Below are 19,056 nucleotides of genomic sequence, written 5' to 3' on the forward strand. Positions count from 1 at the left end.
AAATAACAAAATAACCCCAGTTACTGACAACCCTGTCAACCCATTTCGCGTAGAAATTTAGTGTTTTTAGTGTATTTTGTGGCATAATTTGCTGCCAACCTATATGTCAACTGTCGAAATCTCCCAATCTCATCGAATATACTATAACATTATATATAAATAATTTTCCTACGACCCCATATGAAAGTGGCATTTTCCACACGGTTAAATGACTCCGAAAGTTGATGTTTTCGTACGTCAATTTCCGAAAGTAAAAGTCACTAGTGTGATATGAATATATCCGCACAGACCTGTCAAAATTGACAGTTATTTTCAAATACAAATGTAATTCTTGAATTTTTGTCTTAAATATCTAGACGATTCACTGTAAAACAACATGCATAATGGTAAAAATGAATTGGTTAGGTCGTTTCTGACAACACAATTTTGACAGGTCTGTGCGAAAATATTCATATCACACTAGTGACTTTTACTTTCGGAAATTGATGTACGAAAACAACAACCATCTAACTATGTGGAATACGTCACTTTTATTCATATAAAACCTCATGGTCATAAAAAATGATATTTAGAAAAGATAAGAAATGAACTATTGTCAAGATTTATGGTTTCTTCCTGATGATGGAAGGTCGTAGGAAAAATAGTGTACACAACTCGTCGGAAAGTGTCTTTTTATACTCATCTCTTGTTTTTCGATGTTTTGCGCACGCTTTTCAGTGCGCGAAGCAGTGTTTCGCGGTTGAGTAGGGCTAGTCGACCGCAAAACAAAACAAAAGACAATCATGCCTTGACAACGTGTTTCACCAGTGTCAGACGGAACTTAATATTGAAAGGGTGAACCAAATAAATAACACGAGGTTTAATTATTCGACATTGGGGCACACGAATTTCAATATTTCATAACAAAATTACAAATGTAAAAAATGGTTGCTAAGTTACCAATAATTATTTGATTTCATTTCTCGTTTTATTTCTGGACACAAAAACTTGAGCAGTTTGTCTACCCCTTTGTTTGCCTTCTTAGTGACTTGGAAGTACCATGTAAAAAAAAGCTTACAAATCATGGCAACCGCATGACAATGCTGTCTAAAAATTTAGTAAAATCTAAAAAATTTAATTAAAAATATATTCGTATAAAAAATGTTATACAATCCTCGTGCGCGAAACTTGTTCGTGCATTCGCGTAAATAAAACACTCGCTAATGCACGAACATAAGCTTCGCGCACTAGTATTGTAAATAACTATTCTTGCACTCGTGTGGCTGGCGCCTCGTGCATCTACATTTACACTCGTGCGAAATTGCTCACTTTCCGCACTTGTTATGTAAATATCTATTTCCTGATAGTTATATTCACTATGAAAACAAAGCGGCAAAGTAGTGCACGACAGGAATTCCAGAGCCACCCTTGATGCTAGAAACATTTATAAACACCTGACATTTGAAGTTAACGCCAAAAGTATGTTTTGAGAAATAAACTGTTCTATTTGTGGTTTAAAACCGAAAAATAAAAAACTTGGACACAAAACTGTAACTGAATCGTCATTGAAGTAAGTAACATTATACATAATTTTCAAGATAGTTATATTTACTATGAAAACAAAGCGGCAAAATAGTGTCGAACGGGAATTCCAGAGCCTCCCTTGATACTAGAAACACCTTGTATATGCGAAACCCGCGATGTGTCCGAATATAGTTCGTACAGTGAGAGTTTGAATGACAGAAAAGTCACTAAATCTAGGCTATAAAAAGTGTACCATAGTTACCTAGTTACTGGCAACCCTGTCAACCCATTTCGCGTAGGAATTTAGTGTTTTTAGTGTATTTTGTGGCATAATTTGCTACCAACCTAGATGTCAACTGTCGAAATCTCCCAATCTCTCACTGGATATACTTACTATACAGAGGTTGTCCGATTATCCAAGGTTCGAATTAGGCGTAAATTACTGTACATATTTTAATTTTTGATTGTCCTTGTTAGATTACTGTCGTATCAGTCGGATGTCGATCTATTTCTAATTAACTTAAGTGCGTCCATGTTAGTCTGAAATGATACAATTGTCTGATATGAGTGGTATCTACTTCCGCGGAAAAACAAAAAAAAATGCATGACCCTTGGCATATATTTTTTTTTTTAAATAATCGAAATAACTTGTCGTTTTTTACTCATTTCGCCATTTTTGCTTTTAATGGAGAAAAGTCTTTTTAACCTCAATTTTCGATATTTTGATTTAGGCAAAATAGGAACTAAATGTGACGCCAAAAATGTTTTGGAGTTTTATTTTATTGTTTGATATGGGTGAAGATAACACTTATCAAATCATATATATTTGGTGTTTTCATGTCCTTAAAACGGAAGTTTTCAAAATGAAAGTCGTTGTGGTTTTGGCCTTAATAACTATGGCTTCGGCCGTTTCCAAGGTTCGTACCTGCTTACACTAAAAAAAATATTTTTTTTACACGAAACGTTAATTTTTAGTTCCCCATATCTGCTATTTCTGATACAAATTACATTGACTCTGCCCCCCGAGTGTTTCTGGGGCGTGAAGCTACTCCACATTCCATGCCGTATCAAGTTTTGGTATACACAGGACATTACTATACTGGCGCTCTTATTTCGCAGAACTATGTCCTTACTGGCGCCAGTTTTCTCTATGGGTAATACGTTTTTTGTCGTAAATTAAATATCTAAAGTCCAGCTTATTGCTATCAGTCCACTCTCCTGTGTAAATTCTCGAAAATTTTTGGGTGTAAATCAGGCTTTCAAATCTTTAGGGAGAAAATTAGGGGAAAATTGAGTGTAGCGATTTTTGAGGTTAACACGTTGTCAAAGTTAAGTGTATTAATAAATAAATAATTGAACATTTGTTGCAGCAGGAAGTTTTTAATAGAGATTTAACAAGTTTTGGCAATGTTGCACAAGACGATTAGCTTCTACGCATGCCACTGTTGCGTCAAGGTCAAACGCTCTTACTGCCAATTTTAACCGATAAAAATTGCTAGAGGCTGCTGCCAACTTAACTTTTTAATGAGTGGACCGATAGTATATAAAGTCCGTTTTAAAAAAAAAAAAACACCAACACCGCACTCTCCCAGCACTTTACAACCGGCAACGTCGTCGATGGTGACTTTTTGGTGATAAAATCAAATAGGTTAGTTGCCTAATTGACAATTTGATAACACAAAACGGCCTTTCAGGCTGTGCCGAGTCTTTTCACTATTTAATTCTTTGATTTGCCATCCAACAGAGGATAAAAGAAACGTTTTTAACGGTAACACTGCGTAATTTTAAGAAATGTCAAAAATTTGACAATTATTTTCTCACCAAAAATCTCCTTAGGCAACGTTGCCGGTTGTAATGCAAAAACGGACTTTAGAAGCTAATCGTCTTTCACAGCATTGCCAAAACTTGTTAAATCTCTATTAAAATGATTCTTTTGCAACAAATTTTAAATTAGTTATCGATTAATACACTCAACTTTGACAACGTGTTAACCTCGAAAATCGCTACATTCAATTTTCCCCTAATTTTCTCCCTAAGAAATTGAAAGCCAGATTTACACCCAAAAATTTTCGAAAATTTACACGAGAGAATGGACTGATAGCAATGAGCAGGCTTAATTGACAATTTGATTACACAAAACGGCCTGTTAAAAGAAACGTTTTTAACGGAAACACTGCCCGATTTTCAGAAATGTCAAAAATTTGACAGCTATTTTCTCACCAAAAATCTCCATTAAAATCATTCTTTTGCAGCAAATTTTGAATTAGTTATTGAGTAATACACTCAACTTTGACAACGTGTTAACCTCAAAAATCGCTACATTCAATTTTCTCCCTAAGAAATTGAAAGCCAGATTTACACCCAAAAATTTTCGAAAATTTACACTAAGAAGAAGATTGCGGTGTTGGTGGTTTTAAAAAAAACGGACTTTACTAGAGCTTATTACTATCGATCCACTTATTAAACAGTGAAGTTGGCAACAACTCCTAGAAATTTTATCGGAAATAGTTGTCAGAAAAAGCGTTTGACCTTCAAGCAATTGAGACACGCGCAGAAGCTAATCGTCCTGCGCAAGTTTTCCGAAACTTGTTAAATCCTTATTTAAATCTCTTTTGGAACTAACCTTTGATTTATTAAACTAATGTGAGATGTTGATACACCAACTTTGACAACGTGTTAACCTCCAAAATCGTTAATTTTCCTCTAATTTTCTCCCTCAAGAAATAAAAGCCGGATGTACACCCAAGAATTTTAGAAAATTTACACAGGAGAGTGGACTGGTAGCAATGAGCTACTATTGGATCTTTTATTAAAAAGTAAAGTTGGCAGCAGTCCCAAACAATTTTAATTGGTAGCAGTTGGTAGCAAAACCGTTTGACCTTGACGCAACTATGACATGCGTAGAAGCTAATCGTCTTGTTCAAGTTTTGTAAAACTTGTCAAATTCTTATTTAAATCTCTTTTGGAACAAATCTTTTAATAACTAACGTGTTATCTCAAAAATTCTTACATTTAATTTTCCCTAATTTTCTGCATAAAGAATTGAAATAGTTATTTACAGTCGCGTGTGGTAACTTATATTTTACAGCGCGAAATCAGTTTGAGCTTTAATGATTAAGCGTTGTAAAATGGTTAACGCACAAGAGTTGTATTAACTTTTTGGCCGAAAAATTTTAATTTAAATAATTGGGTTTTTCAAAATTCATGAGAACTGTCACATCTGACATTTGTAAATTTCATCATCTGTCAATTCTGTCAATTTTGTAGTTGCTGCACAAAAAGTACACAAGATGGTGCTGTATAAAAAAACGTTTTAATATTACTTTAAAGTAGAAATATTGTCTTAATTGAGATAAGAATTTAGGTAGATTCCACTTTGGTGATCAATCTTCATTATGGTAAAGTGATTTTAATTTTTAAACGCATCTGAAGAGCAGACGATTTGAGCAATTTTTACCGCACGACGTGTGTAAACGTCCAGGGCGCTTGTAAATCAAGTGTTTCCGAAGATGTCAATTGAATGTTAATTTGACGTTTACAATTCATGAGGCCAAAAACCTAATTTACACTACACTTAAGATTTTTGGAAAATTTGCTCAGGAAATTGGACTGATAACAAAGAGTACTTTATTTATATTTTTTTTTTCAGAAAAGATTCAGTGGACTTAATTTTGGGCGCTCATAACAGAACGTATATTGAAGACACTCAAGTCAGGATGACTAGTACCGAAATTTTATTACATCCAGACTACAAAGACTACATGAACAATAATGTGGCAATCGTAAGACTTCCTTTATCCGTACGTTTGACTTCAACTATCAGACCTATTCCATTACCAAGTCTAAATGATGACATCTCGAAAGATTACTCAGGAGCTTTAGCTACTTCTGGCAGCTGGAGAACGACGGACGCTAATGGAACCCATTTTGTTCATGATGTTCTAAGTTACGTTCAAGTTAAAGTTATTTCAAATTCTGAATGCTCCGTCATTTACAATAATATAAATTCAAGAGTTTTATGTGTTACTGGGGAGGGCAATATGTGCAGCGGAGACAGTGGTTCGCCATTGGTGACCAATGGTGTTCTTATAGGGATCTTCACTTTTATGAGTTCCACTTGTCCCGATTCTTCACCGGCTGGATTTACTCGGGTCACTAGTGTACTGCCTTGGATATTACAAAACACTGATGCTTAAAATGTGTGAAAAACTGTCTTAGTAATTTCTATTCTGTCTAATTTATATATTAGTTTTTGACTCTTTTTGTATGTTTCTCTAATTTTCTAGATGGTTTGTAATTTTCTTTATGTCCGATTGTATAATAACCTGTTTTTCGATAGTGTTTAGCGTCCATAATGATAAAGTAAAACGACCGCTTGTCAATGTCAAATAATTATAAATAAATTAATATATCAAAATCAAAATACAATATCATCTCCTTTATGTGTTGTAAATTTCTTTTTGGCCTCTTGAATTGTTAACGTCCAATTATCATTCAAATGACGTCTTCGGAAACATATTTACAAGCGCTCTGGATGTTTACACACGCCGTGCGGTAAAAATTGTAAAAATTGCCCAAATCCTCTGCTCTTCAGATGCGTTTATAAATTAAATTCACTTTACCATAATGAAGATTGATCACCAAAATGGTATTTACCTAAATTTTTATCTCAATTAAGATAATATTTCTATTTTTAAAGTCAGATTAAAACATTTTTTATACAACGCCATCTTGTGTACTTTTTGTGCACCAACTACAAAATTGACAGATTTGACAGATGATGAAATTTACAAATGTCAGATGTGACAGTTCTCATGAATTTTGAAAAACCCAATTATTTGAAATAAAATTTTTCGGCCAAAAAGTTTAATACAACTCTTGTGCGTTAACCATTTTACAGCGCTCAATCATTAAAGCACTCCGGCTACGCCGTCGTGCTTCAAACTGATTTTGCGCTGTAAAATGTAAGTTACCACACGCGACTGTAAATAACTATTTTATTCAGCGCCATCCTGTGTAATTTTTGTGCACCAACAACAGAATTGACAGAATTGACAGATGACGAAATTTATAAATGTCAGATGTGACAGTTCTCATGAATTTCGAAAAACCCAAACCTTGTGTAAAATTTGTATATAATTAAGCTTTATAGACCCGTTTTCTGTAATTTTTTCAGGATTCTGCATTTCATGCAAAAACGACATTTTTTTTCTGTTTATTTTAAACAAACTGATGGTTACTAAAATCCCCCAAAGCGCACTATTTTCGAGAAATAATACTAATTAATTAATCTCTGATTTTTCTCTGAATTTTCATAATGTAAGTCAGACTTTGAGCAGTGGCGTTCTTTTTGATTTTTTTCTAAACATTTTATTTTACTTATACAACTCTTACTAATTAAATTTTGCAATAGCTCTTGGTTTTTAGACTAAAGTTCAATGTTTAGCCGATTTTAACTAACTACTGTCATCAATTGTCATAAATGACAAATAGAAGTGCGCCTATGATTTAAAGTGAACGTTACGCTAGGCGTTACTAGTTGCGCTATTAGTAGAGGTTTAAATGTGTTTTTGGGAGTTTTCAGAAAAAAAAAGTTTTTACAAACTCAACTGCTATTCCAGCAGTATTTTAGCTAACAAAAATAGCTACCTATCTAGATTTTTCTTAGATTATGTAGACAGATTTTTCCAGATCAATTTTGGATTTTCGAATTTTTATTCTTAGATTTCTTTTACATTCTCGATTTTGTTTAAATTTTTTAGATATTCTATGAATTTGATGATTCGAAACTGTGCCTAAATTTACTTTTTCTACTTTGCGTTGACAATACTTTCATTGTGAAACGCAAACGCAAACGCGTTTCACAATAAAAACAATTGTTTTTATTATAGCACGCAAAACAGTAAATTTTTTTGGTTATGTTGGCTATGTTTTTATGCCGACACTTAAACGTTGAATCAAAACCTGAATGATGATCATCATCGTGATCACGAAAATGTGAATTTAGGAATAATGAATCAGAAGAAAAGCAAACGTTGTAATACCTAATTTTGCAAAATTAAACAGAAAACGTCAGTAATTATTTGAATTGAAATTTTGTTAGACAAATGTCATTACCTCTTTTGTCACCAACCTAACTTGTCAAAAATCCCTAATCGACAATAATTTCTGTCAAATGCAATTTTTAAACTTATTTACAATGCAAAGTAGAAAAAATAGTATATTACACTCATTTCATAAGACGACTTGTAGCACGAATGAGTTTTGACCACGACGAGCGCAGCGAGGAAATACGTGTAATAATGTACTATTAATTATCTCTGGCTTCCTTAGGGTCGCTGAATTTGAATTTTGTGGATTCTATTTTTGTTTAATGATTTATTTGGTTTCTATTAATGTTATCTCAATTCTGATCTAAACTCCATCTGTATTTTCGACACGACACGACACATCATTTTCAACCACGTTGCCGTTTCGTTTTTAAGACAAATTACAAAAAATTAAGATTTTTTTACTTTAAAATAAAGCAAATTCTTTAAGAAATGGTTTTACTTTATTATTAACCACAGTCATCTACACCTTAAATAAACAATAAAGACTGAAATTTTTAGCCTACATTTGAAGAAAAAAAAGTATCTTTGTGAGAAAGTCCTGAATCTTCATTTTTTTCCATATTTAAATTACTGAAGTGATTCTCTACAACCTATTTGCTCTCTTCATGCGCTTTAAATTCTGTCTATTTTTGTATCTTTCTTATATCCTTAGATTTCCCAAATTCATTAAATTCTCTGTAGATTCTTTATCGAATCTTTTCTGAGATTTTCTACCTTTTTTTATAAATTATTGTGGGCAAATTCTTATTTAATTTTTCTTCGATTCTATAGACTTTTTCTTCAACTTCTCTATACAAGGTGTTTTTGAAATGCATGTGGGTACAAAACAGTTCTGCGTTATTCTAGAAGGAGTATGAAAACCCAAATTTTAAATTAATAACTAACAAGGTAAAATTAACCCCAATCCACGTACTTTCTACACCACTGGCAAAAAAACGCCTTGAATGACTTGTTTCCTTAACAACCAACAACTCGATTTTTTGTTCACTTTTAATCAGTGGCGCACAAAAAATTCATTAAAATTTTTATGTAATTTTATCTCTAAAATAAAGACTTTTACTATAACTACACTCTTTATGTAGATATGCATTTCAAAAACACCATGTAAGATTATTCTAGAATCTTAATAAACAAGTACCGGGTGTTTCGCGGATTGGTGAACATAAGGAAATAACATGGGAATTCGAATTTAGTTTTTTTCCTGCTCTCCCGAACCTCCAAATAAAATTCTATTATTAGTGGATTTTGCTTTAAGAGGTTCTTAATTCGAGAGCCATTTTTAAAATGCTATTGCGACAGTTATTATAAAGGCGAATTAAAAACGTGAAATTTCAAATTCATCACTCAAAGTTTCGAAGCTGAGTGCTGACAATTGGGCAACCCGAGAGATCGACGCGTCGTGCAGCGGAAAAAATCTGAACTGTCCGTTGAAGGATAAACACGTGTTAAAATTTCGCGTTTTTTGCTGTTAATGTGTGTTTTTTCATGTGGGGAGAGTTCTGTGGTGTTAGAAGTGGGTTTATTTCTTGATTTTTTGTGTTGTAAACGTCCGGAATGCAAAAGTGCATCCTTCAATGGGCCGACATATTGTTGTTTCACAGCGCCACCTATAGCTAGTTTGCAAGCCCAATTGGAGAGCTGTCACGATATTATCTAAACTAACTTTACTTTTTAAATTTACTTGTGCTTGGATACAAGGTGTTTATAAATGTTTCTAGCATCAAGGAAGGCTATGAAATGTCAAAGAAATTTGCCGCTCATAATAAATGAGGGTTTAGATTTCTGCTGTTTTCTTGCAATTTAGCCGTTGAATCTTGATTAAAATTGGTGGTTTTGTAGATTTCGAGCTCTTCTTTGCAAATCCAAGCTAGAAAACGGCGAAAATCAGCGAGAAATCGTCGTTTTGCATCGAAATAAGCGGATTTCTCTAAGAATTTTGATGATTTCGTGCAGATGTCTGCTGTTTTCTTGCAATTCAGCCGTTGACTCTTGATTAAAATTGGTGGTTTTGTAGATTTCGAGCTCTTCTTTGCAAATCCAAGCTAGAAAACGGCGAAAATCAGCGAGAAATCGTCGTTTTGTATCGAAATAAGCGGATTTCTCTAAGAATTTTGATGATTTCGTGCAGATTTCTGCTGTTTTCTTGCAATTCAGCCGTTGAATCTTGATTAAAATTGGTGGTTTTGTAGATTTAGAGCTCTTCTTTGCAAATTCAAGCTAGAAAACGACGAAAATCATTGAGAAATCGTCGTTTAACATCAAGAGAAGCGGATTTCTCTAAGAATTTTGATGATTTCGTGCAGATGTCTGCTGTTTTCTTGCAATTCAGCCGTTGAATCTTGAAATAAATTGGCGATTTTGTAAGTTTCGAGCTCTTCTTTTCAAATCCAAGCCAAAAAACGGCGAAAATCAGCGAGAAATCGTCGTTTTGCATCGAAATAAGCGGATTTCTCTAAGAATTTTGATGATTTCGTGCAGATTTCTGCTGTTTTCTTGCAATTCATCCGTTGAATCTTGATTAAAATTGGTGGTTTTATAGATTTCGAGCTCTTCTTTGCAAATCCATGTTAGAAAACGGCGAAAATCAGCGAGAAATCGTCGTTTTGCATCGAAATAAGCGGATTTCTCTAAGAATTTTGATGATTTCGTGCAGATGTCTGCTGTTTTCTTGCAATTCAGCCGTTGAATCTTGATTAAAATTGGTGGTTTTGTAGATTTCGAGCTCTTCTTTGCAAATCCAAGTGAGAAAACGGCGAAAATCAGCGAGAAATCGTCGTTTTGCATCGAAATAAGCGGATTTCTCTAAGAATTTTGATGATTTCGTGCAGATGTCTGCTGTTTTCTTGCAATTCAGCCGTTAAATCTTGATTAAAATTGGTGGTTTTGTAGATTTCGAGCTCTTCTTTGCAAATCCAAATTAGAAAACGGCGAAAATCAGCGAGAAATCGTCGTTTTGCATCGAAATTAGCGGATTTCTCTAAGAGTTTTGATGATTTCGTGCAGATGTCTGCTGTTTTCTTGCAATTCAGCCGTTGAATCTTGATTAAAATTGGTGGTTTTGTAGATTTCGAGCTCTTCTTTGCAAATCCAAGCTAGAAAACGGCGAAAATCAGCAAGAAATCGTCGTTTTGTATCGAAATAAGCGGATTTCTCTAAGAATTTTGATGATTTCGTGCAGATTTCTGCTGTTTTCTTGCAATTCAGCCGTTGAATCTTGATTAGAATTGGTGGTTTTGTAGATTTAGAGCTCTTCTTTGCGAATTCAAGCCAAAAAACGGCGAAAATCAGCGAGAAATCGTCGTTTTGCATCGAAATAAGCGGATTTCTCTAAGAATTTTGATGATTTCGTGCAGATGTCTGCTGTTTTCTTGCAATTCAGCCGTTGAATCTTGATTAAAATTGGTGGTTTTGTAGATTTCGAGCTCTTCTTTGCAAATCCAAGTGAGAAAACGGCGAAAATCAGCGAGAAATCGTCGTTTTGCATCGAAATAAGCGGATTTCTCTAAGAATTTTGATGATTTCGTGCAGATGTCTGCTGTTTTCTTGCAATTCAGCCGTTAAATCTTGATTAAAATTGGTGGTTTTGTAGATTTCGAGCTCTTCTTTGCAAATCCAAATTAGAAAACGGCGAAAATCAGCGAGAAATCGTCGTTTTGCATCGAAATTAGCGGATTTCTCTAAGAGTTTTGATGATTTCGTGCAGATGTCTGCTGTTTTCTTGCAATTCAGCCGTTGAATCTTGATTAAAATTGGTGGTTTTGTAGATTTCGAGCTCTTCTTTGCAAATCCAAGCTAGAAAACGGCGAAAATCAGCGAGAAATCGTCGTTTTGTATCGAAATAAGCGGATTTCTCTAAGAATTTTGATGATTTCGTGCAGATTTCTGCTGTTTTCTTGCAATTCAGCCGTTGAATCTTGATTAAAATTGGTGGTTTTGTAGATTTAGAGCTCTTCTTTGCGAATTCAAGCCAAAAAAACGGCGAAAATCAGCGAGAAATCGTCGTTTTGCAACGAAATAAACGGATTTCTCTAAGAATTTTGATGATTTCGTGCAGATTTCTGCTGTTTTCTTGCAATTTAGCCGTTGAATCTTGATTAAAATTAGTGGTTTTGTAGATTTCGAGCTTTTCTTTGCGAATTCAAGCCAGAAAACAACGAAAATCAGCGAGAAATCGTCGTTTTGCATCGAAATAAGCGGATTTCTCTAAGAATTTTGATGATTTCGTGCAGATTTCTGCTGTTTTCTTGCAATTCATCCGTTGAATACTGATAAAAATTGGTGGTTTTGTAGATTTCGAGCTCTTCTTTGCAAATTCAAGCTAGGAAACGACGAAAATCATTGAGAAATCGTCGTTTAACATCAAGAGAAGCGGATTTCTTTAAGAATTTTGATGATTTCGTGCAGATTTCTGCTGTTTTCTTGCAATTCAGCCGTTGAATCTTGAAATAAATTGGCGATTTTGTAAGTTTCGAGCTCTTCTTTTCAAATCCAAGCCAAAAAAACGGCGAAAATCAGCGAGAAATCGTCGTTTTGCATCGAAATAAGCAGATTTCTCTAAGAATTTTGATGATTTCGTGCAGATTTCTGCTGTTTTCTTGCAATTCATCCGTTGAATCTTGATAAAAATTGGTGGTTTTGTAGATTTCGAGCTCTTCTTTGCAAATTCATGCTAGGAAACGACGAAAATCATTGAGAAATCGTCGTTTAACATCAAGAGAAGCGGATTTCTCTAAGAATTTTGATGATTTCGTGCAGATTACTGCTGTTTTCTTGCAATTTAGGCATTGAATCGTGATAAAAATTAGTGGTTTTGTAGATTTCGAGCTTTTCTTTGCGAATTCAAGCCAAAAAAAGGCGAAAATCTGCGAGAAATCGTCGTTTTGCATTGAAATAAGCGGATTTCTCCAAGAATTTTGATGATTTCGTGCAGAATCTTGATAACCTCAATCATAGAGCAAAGTAAGTTTTGAGAAGGAAACTGTTCTAGTTGTGGTTTGAAAATCAAAAATGTTGACACAAATCCGTAACCGAAACGTCGTAAGTAACATAAATAATTTTCAAGATAGTTATATTCACTATGAAAACAAAGCGGCAAAGTAGTGCACGACAGGAATTCCAGAGCCACCCTTGATGCTAGAAAAATTTATAAACACCTTGTAGTATATCATAAAATTGGTTTGGAAGTAAAAAGGTTCGTTTAGGCAAAAAGCGACGTCACACAGTGCCCGATCTTCATTTCGCAGTAACACAACTTTCCAAATTTCGAACGGGAAATTTTACATTTCACATTTTTAAATTCAATTTTTTTATTAATGCTGTGTTAACACATAATTCTAAAAATAAATTTTAATTTGAACTTTTACTTATTGTATAAATAAATATAATATAAATGAACATACCCGCAAAACAAAATTTCTTCTTCAATTTGCCATTAATGATAATAATTTACGTGAACTGCAAATTACAAAATTTAAGAGTTGATTCGAAAATTACAAATGCAATTTTATAACTCATACTGTACAGTCGATAAAGTAGAACAGCAGTCATGTGAGAAAATCTCTAATAGCAGTCCCTGCCGACAGATGGCATCACAATAGCTAAAAAAACTAAACTCTCAATTCTGCCGGAATCAGTGTGTCGTTGTCTTTTAATCTATCATCACGATGCCGCCGCTAATCCCATTCAGCATCCTCAGTTTACTCGCCCAGTTAACAACCTGCGCCTTCCCGAACGTTTACCACGCGATCAAAGAACAACCTGTGACTGATAACCCTGGACTTCCCCTAATCCTAACCCCACTCATCGAAGCCGGAAAAATCCAAGACGCACTCACCGCCTCCCAAGTCTACTTCAACGGCTTCAAAGGTATCAAAAGTTACTCAGGCTACTTCACCGTCAACAAACCCTACGATTCCAACTTGTTCTTTTGGTTTTTCCCCGCGCAAAACGGCTATGAAAGCGCTCCAGTGGTGTTGTGGCTGCAAGGGGGCCCTGGGGCGACGTCCCTCATCGGTTTGTTTGGCGAAAACGGCCCGTTCACCGTGATGAGCCAGCATGGATTAAAAATGCGAAAGTACTCGTGGTGCAGCACTCATTCGGTTATCTACATTGATAACCCTGTGGGCACCGGGTTCAGCTTTACTAACAACGGTTTTAGCCAGAATGAGACGCAAGTCGGTTTGGATTTGTACAATGGTCTCCAACAGTTCTTTTTGTTGTTTCCGGAGCTGCAGAAAAACGACTTTTTCGTGGCCGGGGAGTCTTATGGGGGCAAGTATACACCTGCAGTCGCATATACCATTCATACCCAGAACCCTGCGGCTAAAATCAAGATAAACCTCAAAGGAATCAGCATGGGGAACGGGTTGAGCGACCCGGAGCACCAAATGAACTACGCGGATTATCTCTACCAAATTGGGTTGATCGACTCCGGCTCTCTTACCATTTTCAAACAGTACCAAGACCAAGGGGTGAAGTACATCCAGGACAAGGAGTGGGCTAAAGCCTTCAAAACCTTCGACGACCTCCTCAACGGCGATCTTAACAACCACACGTCTCTCTTCAAGAACACCACAGGTTTTGCCAACTACTTCAATTTCTTGTATACTGTGGACCCCAGCAATGAGTTGGAGTATATGGGACAGTACATCCAAAGGGACGATGTCAGAGCTGCCATCCACGTTGGGAACGCTACCTTCCATGGAAATACCACCGACGTCGAGACGAACCTCGTTGAGGATGTCATGCAGTCCGTCGCGCCGTGGGTTTCAGAGCTTTTAAGTCACTACAGGGTGTTGGTTTACAATGGACAGTTGGATATTATAGTTGCGTATCCACTAACTGTTAATTACCTTCAGAATCTCAATTTTAGCGCGGCTGAGGAATACAAGACGGCGCAAAGATACCAGTGGCACGTCGAAGATGACTTGGCTGGATATGTCAAACAGGCTGGGAATTTGACAGAGGTGTTGGTGCGGAACGCGGGGCATATGGTACCAGCAGACCAGCCCAAATGGGCTTTGGATTTGATATCGAGATTTACACGGAACAAGCCGTTTCACTAATTAAAAAATTATTATTTTTTGTTATTATACAATATTCTGAAAATTAAAATCTTCGAATTCTTTTAATTTTCCTTATAACTTCAGATTCTCTTTAGGTTTATTCTAAATTCTTGGATTGTCCAGTTTTTTTTTTCTAGCTTTCTAGTCAATTCTTTTCGAATCTTCTTTGATTTTCTAAAGTATTCATTAGATTTTTCTTAGATTCTCTGATGCCCTAGATAGAGAATCCTTACATTTTCTTTGTACATACTATAAATTCCTTCTATTCTAGATCCTTTCCATTCTCTTAAAAAAAAATGGGTCTAAGTTTTTAGCATTTTCTCTCTAAATTTTGAATTTTCCAAATTCTCTTTGGATTTTTTACATTCTCTAAACTTGTTTCAGAATCTTTGAAGATTTTGCTTTAGATTTTTTTCAAATTCTCTGGATTTTTAATTTTTGGGTTTTACAGATCCTCTCAAGATATGATTTGAATTTTCCTCAAATTTTGGAAATTCTCAGTATACTAAACCGGGTAAGCTCGATCTCGCCAAATGAAACGTGAAAAATAAATAATTTTTTGCGTATTCTATATTTTTTTCTACATTGCTTATCGTTTTCTATTTGAAACTTTCTGGGATTATATAACATAAATTAAATTTTAATTTTGTGTTTCTCTCTATTCTGTCTAAATTTTGTGGATTATTTTTGCATTGTCCAAATTCTTTTAAGATTCTATTTATATTCTTTTTCCGTTCTATTTAAGTTTGCTAGATTTTCTTCAAATTCTTTCTATTTAGAATTAGATGTTCGATTTTCTTAAAAAAAACAATTATCTAAATTTTTCGATTTTTCTCTCTAGATTTTCTTCAGATTTTATAAATTTTGGTTGAAATCTTCATATTTTCAATGGATTTTTTATATTGTCCAAATTTGTTTAAGAATCTGGAAATATTTCGCTTTAGATAATTTCTAAATTCTCTGTAAATTTTTAAATTTTTGGGTATTATAGATGCTCTAAGATTCTTTTTAAATTTTCTCGATTCTTTAAATTTTGTGTTTCTGTCGATTTATTATAAATTTTGTGGATTATCTGCTATTTCTACATTTTTTTCAGATCGTATTTATATTTTTTCCTATTCAATTTGAGTTTTCTAAATTCTTTCTATTTAGACCTTTTTGATTTTCATTTAAAATTAATGGATTCTGCTTGAATTGTCGACATTTTCGTAGGATTTCTTACATTCTCCAATTTTGCTTTGGAATCTTTGAAGATTTTGCTTTAGATTTTGTTCAAATTCTCTATAGATTTTTAATTTTTGGGTTTTACAGATCCTCTCAAGATATCCTTGGAATTTTCCTCAAATTCGGGAAATTCTCAGTATTACTAAACTGGTTCGGCTCGGTTTCGTCAAATGAAATCAGGAAAATAAACTATTTTTTGCATATTCTATTTTTTTTTTATATTTCTATATTGGGATTCTCTAAATTAAGTTTCGATTTTGTGTTTCTCTCTATTCTGTCTAAATTTTGTGGATTATCTTTGCGTTTTCCAAATTCTTTTAAGATTCTATTTATATTCTTTCTCCGTTTTATTTAAGTTTGCTAGATTCTCTTCAAATTCTTTCTATTTAGAATTAGATGTTCGATTTTCTTAAAAAAAACAATTATCTAAATTTTTCGATTTTTGTCTCTAGATTTTCTTCAAATTTTATAAATTTTGCTTGAATTCTTCATATTCTCATTGGATTTTTTATATTCTCCAAATTTGTTTAAGAATTTTGAAATATTTCGCTTTAGATAATTTCTAAATTCTCTGTACATTTTTTAATTTTTGGGTATTATAGATGCTCTTAAGATTCTTTTTAAATTTTCCTCAAATTTTTTCGATTCTATGAATTTTGTGTTATTATAAATTTTGTGGATTATCTTTGATTTTTCTACATTTTTTTTGATATTCTAAATTTTGTCTAGGCTGCATATAGCTTTTTCTTTGAAACTTTCTGGGATTCTTTAAATTAAGTTTTGATTTTGTGTTTCTCTCTATTCTGTCTAAATTTTGTGGATTATCTTGCATTTTCCAAATTCTTTTAAGATTCTATTTATATTTTTTTCTAGATTTTCTTCAAATTCTTTCTATTTAGATTTAGATGTTCGATTTTCTTAAAAAAAAACAATTGTCTAAATCTTTAGATTTTCCTCTCTAGATTTTCTTCAGATTTTATAAATTTTGGTTGAAATCTTCATATTCTCAATGGATTTTTTATATTCTCAAAATTTGTTTAAGAATCTGGAAATATTTCGCTTTAGATAATTTCTAAAATCTCTGTAAATTTTTAAATTTTTGGGTATTATAGATGCTCTAAGATTCTCTTTAAATTTTCTTTCAATTTTCTGCATTCTTTAAATTTTGTGTTTCTGTCGATTTATTATAAATTTTGTGGATTATCTGCTTTTTCTACATTTTTTTCAGATCGTATTTACATTTTTTTTCTATTCAATTTGAGTTTTCTAACTTCTTTTTAAATTCTTTCTATTTAGACCTTTTTGATTTTCATTAAAAATTAACGGATTCTGCTTGAATTGTCCACATTTTCGTAGGATTCCTTACATTCTCCAATTTTGCTTTGGAATCTTTAAAGATTTTGCTTTAGATTTTTTTCTAAATTCTCTGTATGTACATAGATTTTTTAAATGTTTAGGTTTTGTAGATTTTCTTTAAATTTTCTTAAAATTCTATTGATGCTCATTAATACACTGACGCGGGTTAGATCGGTCTCGCAAAAAGAAGCGAAAAAAAGCGAGCCAATTTTTTTTATATTCTAAATTTTCTCTTGATTCTATTTAAATTTTGTGGATTATTTTTGCATTTTCTAATTTCTTTTTAGATCCTATTTATATTCCGTTTCCGTTGTACAAGGTGTTTATAAATGTTTCTAGCATCAAGGGGGGCTTTGGAATTCCTGTCATGCGCTATTTTGCCGCTATGTTCACAATTATTTCAATTGTCACTTACATCTACTACTTTTCAGTTACGGTTTTGTGTCAAAATTTTAGATTTTTATTAGGCTTGAACCCACAACTTGAACAGTTTATTTTTAAAACTAACTTTGTTCAATGATTGAGGTTAACTACAAATGTCAGTTGAAAAATCTAAACTCACATTTATAAAGAGCGGCAAATTTATTTGACATTTCAAAGCCACCCTTGATGCTAGAAACATTTATAAACACCTTGTATTATAGATTTCAAGATTGTCTTCAAAATTTTTTATTTAGATATTTTTGATTTTCTTTAAAAAACCTTTAATTGTTTAAATCTTTAGATTTTTCTCTCTACATTTTTTTGTTTTTAGAATGAACCAAAATTTTTTAAGATTCTACAGAAATTTTGTAATTTTGCTAATTTTAGGAGTAAATAAATAAAATTTGGAGACTACTCCTTTTGACATGCCTATTAAGTTTGCCAAATTTCAAAATTTTAAAGCTAGTGACAAAGTTTTTACAAATTTTCGTTTTTAGAAGATTCTAGAATAAATTTCGAAATGTTGTTAATTTTAGGAGTGAATGAATGAAACGTGGAGGCTTTATTTTTTTTGACATGCTTATTAAGTCTACCAATTTCCAAAATTTTAGAACAAGACGCTTAATTTTTAGAAATTTTTTTTTTAGAACGAACTAAAAATTTCTAAGAATATGGAATAAACTCCATAATTTTTTGACATGCCATTTATAGCAGCCGAATTCCAAAAATTTGAAATTTTTGTTTATAGAACGAACCAAAAATTTTTAAGATTCTAAATAAAATGCCGGAATTTGGTTAATTTTAGAAATAAATGAATGAAATTTGAAGACGTTATTCCTTTCAAAATGCCTACTAAGTCTGCCAAATTTCAAAATTTTAGTACAGAAAATAGAGTTTATAGAAATTTTTGTTTATAAGATGAACTAAAAATTTCTAAAATTCTAGAATAAATTCTGAAAATTCGTTAATTTTAGGAGTAGATTATTGAAATTTGGAGACGTTACTCCTTTTGACATGCTTATTAAGTCTGCAAAATTCCAAATTTTTAGAACGCAAAACTGAGATTTTAGAACTTTTTGTTTTAAAGCGAACTAAAAATTTGCAAGATTTTAGAAAAAATTTCGTAATTTTCTTAATTTTAAGAGTAAAAAAATAAACTTTGGAGGCTTTACTCCGCTTGACATCCTATAAAGTTTGCCAAATTTCAAAATTTTATAGATTCTATTAATTCTCCATATTCTCCTTGGATTTTTATATTCTCCAAATTTTTTTAAGAATCTTGAATTATTTCGCTTTAGATTTTTTCGACATTCTGTATTGATTTTTAAAATTTTTGAGTTTTATATATCCTCTCAAGATTCCTTTGGAATTTT

At 33.0% G+C, this 19,056-nt stretch overlaps 1 protein-coding gene and 1 pseudogene across 1 annotated transcript; both read left to right on the forward strand.

Annotated features, from left to right (window-relative positions):
* Window positions 1-2,308: 2,308 nt before the first annotated feature.
* On the forward strand, window positions 2,309-5,931 carry LOC148167723 (chymotrypsin BI-like). Its single transcript, XM_088045844.1, has 3 exons — window positions 2,309-2,420; window positions 2,479-2,657; window positions 5,153-5,931. The coding sequence occupies exons 1-3, from the start codon at window positions 2,367-2,369 to the stop codon at window positions 5,697-5,699; spliced, it is 780 nt and encodes a 259-aa protein (XP_087901970.1). The 5' UTR covers window positions 2,309-2,366; the 3' UTR covers window positions 5,700-5,931.
* Window positions 5,932-13,211: 7,280 nt separating this feature from the next.
* Window positions 13,212-14,694, forward strand: LOC148167724 (venom serine carboxypeptidase pseudogene; annotated as a pseudogene).
* Window positions 14,695-19,056: the final 4,362 nt, after the last annotated feature.

The sequence above is a fragment of the Gnatocerus cornutus genome, chromosome 9, assembly GCF_029298725.1.
Source record: "Gnatocerus cornutus isolate USDA-ARS CGAHR chromosome 9, icGnaCorn1.1, whole genome shotgun sequence".
NCBI lineage: Eukaryota > Metazoa > Arthropoda > Insecta > Coleoptera > Tenebrionidae > Gnatocerus > Gnatocerus cornutus.